Source organism: Lathyrus oleraceus, chromosome 6 (genome assembly GCF_024323335.1).
Source record: "Lathyrus oleraceus cultivar Zhongwan6 chromosome 6, CAAS_Psat_ZW6_1.0, whole genome shotgun sequence".
Taxonomy (NCBI): Eukaryota; Viridiplantae; Streptophyta; class Magnoliopsida; order Fabales; family Fabaceae; genus Lathyrus; species Lathyrus oleraceus.
Genome location: NC_066584.1, coordinates 434,048,440 through 434,057,800, shown reverse-complemented (window position 1 = coordinate 434,057,800; position 9,361 = coordinate 434,048,440). Strand labels below are relative to the sequence as shown.

At 37.6% G+C, this 9,361-nt stretch overlaps 2 protein-coding genes across 2 annotated transcripts; one reads left to right on the top strand and one right to left on the bottom strand.

Annotated features, from left to right (window-relative positions):
• The first annotated feature begins 277 nt into the window (after positions 1 to 277).
• On the top strand, positions 278 to 871 carry LOC127092628 (protein MEN-8). Its single transcript, XM_051031514.1, has 2 exons — positions 278 to 596; positions 712 to 871. The coding sequence occupies exons 1-2, from the start codon at positions 311 to 313 to the stop codon at positions 720 to 722; spliced, it is 297 nt and encodes a 98-aa protein (XP_050887471.1). The 5' UTR covers positions 278 to 310; the 3' UTR covers positions 723 to 871.
• Positions 872 to 5,283: 4,412 nt separating this feature from the next.
• Positions 5,284 to 6,232, bottom strand: LOC127097892 (cold shock domain-containing protein 3-like). The gene is made up of 3 exons (XM_051036379.1): positions 6,083 to 6,232; positions 5,441 to 5,885; positions 5,284 to 5,363 (listed from the first exon to the last, which is right to left on the bottom strand). The coding sequence occupies exons 2-3, from the start codon at positions 5,862 to 5,864 to the stop codon at positions 5,359 to 5,361; spliced, it is 429 nt and encodes a 142-aa protein (XP_050892336.1). The 5' UTR covers positions 5,865 to 5,885; positions 6,083 to 6,232; the 3' UTR covers positions 5,284 to 5,358.
• Positions 6,233 to 9,361: the final 3,129 nt, after the last annotated feature.

Below are 9,361 nucleotides of genomic sequence, written 5' to 3'. Positions count from 1 at the left end.
TTGTGTTTTAATCTTCAATAATATATTTATGTTATAAAATATTGTAATATTTAAAAAAAAATTAAAAACCATTTTTAAAAATATATAAAAAAGAAAATAATTTTGAAAATTAAAACAAACAACGCTAAATATATAAAGTGTCATGTTGGCTTTTCAATTTCAACACAAATATTGTGAGCCGAAAAACTCTAGTTAGGTCACTCATGAAAATAACCAAGTTTTCAACACCAAAATGAACTATAAATTGGGGACATTTCATATCATACATCACAGACCTTTGATAAACAAGTTTAATAACTAGAAAATTGTCATGGCAGGTATTGTTTCAATGAGGTGTCAAATTGCAATGATGCTACTATTGGTTATGGCTTTAGGAACTCATGTGAAAATGGGTGAGGCACAAAGTAATAGTTGTCCAGCTCAGCTTACAAATCTGAATGTATGTGCACCATTTGTTGTGCCTGGTGCCTCCAACACTAACCCTAGTGCTGACTGCTGCAATGCACTTCAAGCAACCAACCGTGATTGTCTCTGTAACACTCTCAGAATCGGTTCTCAACTTACTTCTTTGTGCAACCTTCCATCTTTTGGTTGCGGTACGTAATTAATAATCACATAATTTCTTTTTTATTTATTATTGCATGTTCTTGTTCTAGCGCTTTCTTTTTATTAATTTTATTAAATATGATTTCTATTTTTCTTGATTTACAGTTCTAAATTAGAGCGTGGTGATGTGATCAATAAAGAATAAAGGGTTGAGAGAAGCTGCACCCATCTAGTTTGGTGACTTTGTTTTCAATGTTTTGTGATATTATGATCACATGATGTAGTAATCTTTGCTATGAAATAAAGAGAGTTGTGATTTTCCTTCTTCGGTAGTGTATGACCTATGTTCGACATGTTGGAAGCATGTGTTGACCTGTAATGTTATGTGCTGCCTATAGGCCGACCTGAAGACTCGACACATGAGATAGAAGCTGCAGACTTTAATACTACAACGTATGTAACAACCTGAAGTTTAAAAAAGTCATCTATGGGTCGACTTGTAGTCGTATGTGTCGACCTATAATGAGGATTTCTCATGCTCAACACAATATTTTGATACACAAATATCTTCCAGACCATTTCCAACAATGGTGACATGCTTCCTAATGCAAGAACATGTTTCCTAATGCAAGAACGCTAAAATCCATCGTTAGACTCGGATAATACCGTCCAATGTACATAAATGTTATTTCCTGTTAGATAATTAATTGATAATCCTGGATAATCTTCGAAGAATCGTGTTCGTTCACTTTCCGAACAAAGTATTTCGACCCTATTTATGCCTGGGTTCACGAAATCTTTGTGGGGATAATTCTTGAAGAAAGAATGTTTCTGGCAAAAGAAAGATTCTGGAACGTAGAATGGTTTTTTGTGTGTAACCCTAAACCGAGGCCAGATTTCCCCCTTTTATAGGAGAACGAAAACTGAAAACGAAAAGTCATACCTTTTCAAGAAAAACGGTAATAACGGCTTGGACCCCGGCAGGGCGCTGCCCCGCACCCCGCCAGGGCTTCGCCCCTTGGAACCCCAGCGGGGCGCTGCCCCGCACCCCGCCAGGGGCTACGCCCCTTGGAACCCCGTTTTCAATTACTTGCAGTCAATTACACGTTGGCTCTACGAGCGTGCACTCCGCACTACTCCTAACTCGTTTCCAAGCTTTAACGCATAATTGCATCGGCCTATAGTAAATCTCATTACTACTAAAATCATGGGTGATACTAAAATCACCAACAAATCCCCCCCATTTTAGTGTAATCCTTGATTTACTTAATATATACAATAAAATATATAAGGGTATATTACAATCAAACAGATGCATAAACGAAAATGTCTTGCGATTGAATTTTCATTTTAGTACAAATACACATTTCAAACACTCGAAAATCTGGGTGTCATAGCGATTGAACCCGTCAATCCATTTGAATGTCAGAAGATATAGTACACATATGTTTCTTACAATACTCTACTATTCATACTTGACACTTTACAAGCCATGTGTCCTTATCCATTAATAAGCATATAGGAAGCCAAGTCCAAACTTCTTGAAGCGGCAAAACTTCATGCTTACATAGGTGATTCTTTTAATCTTGTACCTGCATTTACAATTTTTCAAAAGAACCATTAAGAAGATATACTTCAACCTACCTATCACTTGCAGGTCTGAGCACATACCCTGGGAAGATAAATATAATTGCTCCAATCTTTAACTATGATCTTTCCACATTGAATTCTGCTTCTAACGTCATATTAGAAGGGAATTGGGTATATCAAAGCTAATAGATTTAAATGGACTTTAATCCCATCCCAATTACCGACTTCTTTACTAAGTCTCTAGCTAACCCCTTTGTCAAGTGGTCAGCTAAGTTTTGTTGCGACCGAACAAACTCTATAGATATCACCCCATTCATGATTAATTCTCTAATCATACTATGTCTGACACCCAAATGTCTAGACTTTCCATTGTATATTTGACTATAAGCTTTAGCCAATGTGGCAGTACTATCACAACGGATAGAAATTGGTGATATCGGTTTAGGCCATATCGGAATCTCGTATACCAAGTTCCTTAGCCATTCTGCTTCTTTACCAGCAGCAGCTAATGCTACAAACTCAGATTCCATTGTGGAACTAGTTATACATGTTTGCTTCTTGGAAGCCCATGAGATAGCACCTCCCCCAAGCAAGAACACCCATCCACTTGTAGAGGATGAATCTTCAGCATTATTTATCCAACTAGCATCCGAATAACCCTCTAACACCGAAGGAAATCCCATATATGACAATCCATAATTCATTGTACCCTTCAAGTACTTGAATACCCTAGTTATCGCATGCCAATGATGCCGGCTAGGATTACTCGTAAATCTGCTCAACTTTTCAACCGCATAAGCAATATCCGGTCGAGTGCTAATCATAGCATACATCAAAGAGCCTATAGCTCTTGAATATTCGAGTTGATCTACCGGTTTACCTGTATTTGGCATAAGTTTTTCTCCCGGATCCATTGGAGTACTTACTGGAGAACAACTTTCACAATTGAACTTCTTGAGCATTTTCTCAATGTAATGAGATTGCGTAATTACAATCCCTTTATTTTCCCGTTTAATCTTAATTCCTAGAATAACGTCCGCTTCTCCCATATCTTTCATGGAGAACTTTGATGACAAGAAATTCTTTGTTATATCAATTTGATTTTGGTCGGTGCCAAAGATCAACATGTCATCAACATATAAGCAAATGAAAACTCCTTTACCGGATGTATCAAATTTGCTATATACACATTTGTCAGCTTGGTTTAGAATGAAACCATTGGACAAAACAACCTCATCAAACTTTTGATGCCACTGCTTCGGAGCTTGTTTTAGCCCATATAATGACTTAATTAGTTTACACACTTTATGTTCATTACCAGGCATTACAAAACCTTCAGGTTGCTTCATATACACTTCTTCTTCCAAATGACCATTCAGAAAGGCTGTTTTGACATCCATTTGGTGAATCACTAGATTATGAATAGCCGCCAAGGCAATCAACAATCTAATAATAGTGATACGAGCAACAGGAGCATAGGTATCGAAATAATCAATCCCTTCCTTTTGTCTGAAGCCTTGGATAACTAGTCTAGCTTTAAACTTGTCAATTGTACCATCGACTTTCATCTTCTTTTTGAAGATCCATTTGCAACCCAATGGTTTGCAACCTGGTGGTAAATCAGATAGTATCCAAGTATTATTTTCCATGATAGAGCCAATCTCTTCATCAATTGCTTCTTTCCAAAAAGCATAATCTCGAGACTTGATAGCTTCATCATACGTTCTTGGATCCTCTTCAATACTATAGCAATAATAATATTGAGTGTCAATCTGATCCTTTGATCCCTCAACTAAATATAGTTGGAAATCAGATCCATAAGATTTAGTTTTTCTAGCTCTTTTGCTCCTACGGGGTTCAAGTGCTTGACTTGGCACATCATTTGAATGATCATCTCTTAGAGATTCATCTGAAATAGGTATAGAGTCCTTTGGTCTAGGTACAGAGGAGAAACAGTTCTCATCAAATATGGCATCTCTCGATTCTATAATTATGTTAATAGAGATCGAGTCATTAGGCTCTATAACATAGAACCTATAGGCCTTGGAGTGCTCGGCATATCCAACAAAGATGCAAGCTACACCCTTTTCACCCAAAGTTTTCCTTTTTGGGTCCGGGAGTCTAACCACGGCCCTACAACCCCAAACACGTAGAAATGTCAGGTTGGGTCGTTTCTTATACCAAATTTCATATGGGGTAGTTTTGTTCCTTTTATTGGGAACTCTATTTAACAAATAGCATGCCGTTAACATGGCTTCTCCCCAAAATCCTTCACTCAGACCAGAGTAAGATAACATGGCATTCACCATTTCTTTTAGCACTCTATTTTTCCTTTCAGCCACACCATTTTGTTGAGGTGTGTAAGTAGCCGTAGTCTCATGAATGATTCCTACGGATTGGAAAAACACAGGATCATAATATTCACCACCTCTATCTGTGCGTAATGTTTTAATCAACACATTCTGTTGCACTTCAACTTCAGTTTTATAAATTTTGAATTTATCTAAGGCTTCGTCCTTAGCGTGCAACAAATAGACATAGCAGAATCTAGATGTGTCATCTATGAAAGTGACAAAATATTTTTTATGCCCTAATGATGGAGTAGCATGTAAATCACATAAATCACTATGTATCAACTCAAGAATGACAGATTTCCTTGTTATACTTTTAAATGGTTGCCTAGTTATCTTAGTTAACATGCAAGTTTTACACTTTTCTACATTTTTATCAAGATTAGGAATTAATTTATCTTTAGACATTTCATGCATTCTTTTATAATGTACATGTCCTAGACGAGCATGCCATAACGAAGAATTGATAATATTCGAAGAGGACATAAATACAGAACCAGAATCATTAGGAACTCCATTCAAATTCATCATAAACATACCATTATTATAATATCCAAATCCTACAAACACACCAGACTTTGATAATACATATTTATCTGATTCACACACTTGCTTGTATCCAAGCTTATTTAATACAGGGCCAGAAATTAAATTCTTTCGTAATTTAGGAACATACAAAACATTAAACAAAGTAATAGTTTTTCCGGAACTGAATTCTAACACCACGTTTCCTTTGCCTTCAACGGGAGCGAAGTGATCATCTCCCATGTAGAGGACAGAACCATCTTCCATTGGAACAAAAGTCTTGAACCAGAAACGATCCTTGCAAACATGTGTAGTGGCGCCAGAATCAATCCACCATGCGGTAGCATCATCCTGCACATAAAATGCTTCAGAATTTAGTGAAACAGAATGTTTAATTAAACTATTCAAATCACGAATTGATTTCTGACCTTGGTTTTCGGATTGGTCCTTAGACCCCTTTCCTGAACCACTTGCATTCGCGTTATCGTGCTTTTTAACGAAGCGACAATCCCTCTTGAAGTGGCCTGTTTTACCACACTTCCAGCATTCTAATTTCGGTTTCTTGTTAGCACCGAAACTTCCCTTATTGTCCTTGAAAGCACGCTTCTTTCCTTTGTTTTTGTTGTTACCGTTCCTACCACCCTCTTCGATCATATTAACCGAGGGTCCAGCAATTTCTTTGCCTTTTCCTTTGTTATCCTCCTGCGCTCTTAGAGATTCTTCTATGCGCAAGTGACTTCCAAGTTGGATCGAAGACAGTTCGTCTTTTCCATGTTTCAGATTGTGTTTGAAATCTTTCCACGAAGGAGGCAACTTGTCTATGATGCTTGAGACAGATATTGTTTCATCCATATTTAATCCGTGTAGTGTGAACTGTCCAAGGATTCGGAGGAGTTCATTGAATTGTTCCATGACAGACCTTGATTCAACCATTTTGTAGTTGTTGAAATCAGTCACCAGAAACTTTTTACTGGATGAGTCCTCTGCCATGTACTTGGATTCGAGACAATCCCACAATTCCTTTGCAGATTCTATGTTTTGGTAAATATCAAATAAGGGATCAGACATACCGTTAAGAATGTGCCCTCTGCATATGTAGTCGTCGTTCTCCCACTTTGATCTGCGTCTCAGATTTTCAACTGTGTCATCTTCCCGAATTTCTGGAATCGGTGTAGATAGGACATGCACCACCTTCAACGTTGTCAACATGAAATGCATCTTCTTCTGCCAACGCCTGAAATCTTGTCCTTGAAACTTGTCCAATTTTCCGAAATTTCTGGTCATCTCCTTGACGGTGTTTCCTCCAGCCATGATTATCAGATGAATACTTTATTCGTTTGTTAGATAATTAATTGATAATCCTGGATAATCTTCGAAGAATCGTGTTCGTTCACTTTCCGAACAAAGTATTTCGACCCTATTTATGCCTGGGTTCACGAAATCTTTGTGGGGATAATTCTTGAAGAAAGAATGTTTCTGGCAAAAGAAAGATTCTGGAACGTAGAATGGTTTTTTGTGTGTAACCCTAAACCGAGGCCAGATTTCCCCCTTTTATAGGAGAACGAAAACTGAAAACGAAAAGTCATACCTTTTCAAGAAAAACGGTAATAACGGCTTGGACCCCGGCAGGGCGCTGCCCCGCACCCCGCCAGGGGCTTCGCCCCTTGGAACCCCAGCGGGGCGCTGCCCCGCACCCCGCCAGGGGCTACGCCCCTTGGAACCCCGTTTTCAATTACTTGCAGTCAATTACACGTTGGCTCTACGAGCGTGCACTCCGCACTACTCCTAACTCGTTTCCAAGCTTTAACGCATAATTGCATCGGCCTATAGTAAATCTCATTACTACTAAAATCATGGGTGATACTAAAATCACCAACATTTCCTAGTTTTGACATCATTCAAAACATATCTAAACGGAAGAATGCACTCATATACTTCCCCTTTTTTATGATGCCAAAACTTGAGACGATGCGTTCTTGTTCATGGAAAGATCCCCCTGAGTGTGTGCATGTGCATCATATGAAAATCTCCCCCTGAGTGTGTGCATGTGTATCATATATTTCTCCCCCTTTGACAACATCAAAAAGAGGCAAAACACTCTATTAGGAGTATTACATATTCAATATACAATACATAGGAAATTGCAAAGATAAGAAATGCTCTCAAATATATGAAATCACACAAGATTAATAAACAAAAACAAAACAATAGCCATAATCATTTAACACAACAACCATATAACCATCATTTTCTAAACATCAAACAATTAAGTAGTAATTGCGAACCAAAAGCTAAACAAACCATAATCCAAAATACAAATGCATGCATACTCCACACATGATTTGACTTAATGCTAACTGACACAAAATAAAAACCAAGACACTATCACAACATATTAGTCTAGCTCCACTTTATCTCCTCCCACGTCCTCTTGACATACCCCTATGTCAGCCTTGTCCTTCACCGCGATACTGAGAATCCAAGAAATCATACATTTCACGGCAAAACCTTTCATAATGCGCAAAATCTTTTTCTTGGGCTGAAATCATATGATTAATCCTGGCTAGAACAACAACATGATTAGCATTCATATCAGTTCGTAAGGACACCAAAGACTAAATCACATATGAAGCAAAAACCTCAATGTTGGAATCTTGAGTAGGCATGTGTTGCTGCATCAGACATAATTGCTCCATTTATGCAGCTTCAAATGTGTCTCGCCACTTGCAGTCCTCATCATATCTCTCGTCTTATTTCGTCTGCATATCCTGAAGCATAGTCATAATAGAGGAAGTATCAGCATAATTAGTACCAAAACCTGCACCATGATCATCACCTCGGGGAGAATCATGCATTACATCATCTCCTTCCGTACCATCATGATGAACCCCCATAGGTTTCTCATCATCCATGTGAGCATCGGCTGCATCATCACCGCACTCAATAGGATCATCAAAATTGTACACCTTCCTTCCATGCTTACCCAAGAGTATATAGTACTCCTGACGATTTACATCCCAAACGAAGTTCATGTTAACCTGTGTACGGTGAGAAAATTCTTGAGAAGAAGCAAGAGATTTGTAGGTGAGATTCGGCAAACCAATGTCAAAGTAGTTTAGAATCTTAGTAATCATAGAGGGATATCAAAAAGATGTGCCCTTGTTGTATTTTTTGATAGAGAACATACGAGACACAAAGTAGTGAAGCCAGTTAATTTTGACCTTATGCAGCAGAATGTATACCTAATGAATCTCAACATTGTCAATTCTCGAAAACACATCATTCTTTGGCCTCAAGATATGAGATACCCCCCATAGCAGATTTTTTGGCACCATCTTGAAATGATCAGTGGTAATAGGATCATAATAGTCCTCGGCACGAGGAGACTTTAGTATCTCATTCAAATGAACACTCCAATTAAAATTTATGTGAGTGTAAAGATCATTTACCAACAGATCAACCTCATCATCCGCATCAACATCACCCACAGTAATCCCAAACAAAGTTTTCCGTAAATCGTTGGTAAATTGATAAACTTTGTTACCTATCGAAAACCTAAAGAAAGAACCTTGTTTTTCATGTAGACCTGAGTAGAATACACTAATAATATCCTTATTGTAATCTTGTTGATGCTCAACAAGCTTAACAACATCAGGTATATTCAAACAGCCAACTGTAACCTGCTTCCACATAAATTGTTTCACTACAAGACGAGTTTGGTGCTTTAACTCAAAATCCTTGACATACTTCTTGGAAACCAAAGTAAATGGATTTTTCAGCAACAATAGTAGAGGTAGTAGCCTTGATTTTACCCTTAGCATCAATCTTGTACTTAGAAATCTTTGAAGCCATGGAAAAAATTGAAATGAAAGTGTGCATACCAGATGTTTGATGAAATGTTTGAATGAAGAATGAATGAGTATGAAATATTTTTGAATATCCACACACTCAAGCAAGACACACAATCACAGCAACACACAAAGATGAGAAGATAATCCAAAAACAAGTAAGAACTTGGAACTTTTGTGACTTAGGGTGAAAAGAGGGCTTTTGAAAGAACAAGAGAGAAAAATAAGATAAATGGAAGAGATTTGATGAAAATGTGAATAAAGATGCAATGGATTGAGAGAGACAAATAAGATTTAATGAGATTGAATGACTATTATGAGATGAGATGAAGCTTGGAGATTTGAGAGCTTTGGATACATGAATGTGAAATGAAGAGTTTTGGACTAAAGATAGAATATGAGTCGACCTCTGAGTTAATGTGCCGACCTGTTAAAGTTATGTGTCAGCATATACTGAAGCGTTTAATCAAGAATAGAAAAATTAATTCTATAGGCCGACCT

Coding starts and splice junctions, on each gene's coding strand:
- LOC127097892 (XM_051036379.1), bottom strand. CDS start 5,864: ATGGATGAAACAATATCTGTCTCAAGCATCATAGACAAGTTGCCTCCT.
- LOC127092628 (XM_051031514.1), top strand. CDS start 311: ATGGCAGGTATTGTTTCAATGAGGTGTCAAATTGCAATGATGCTACTA.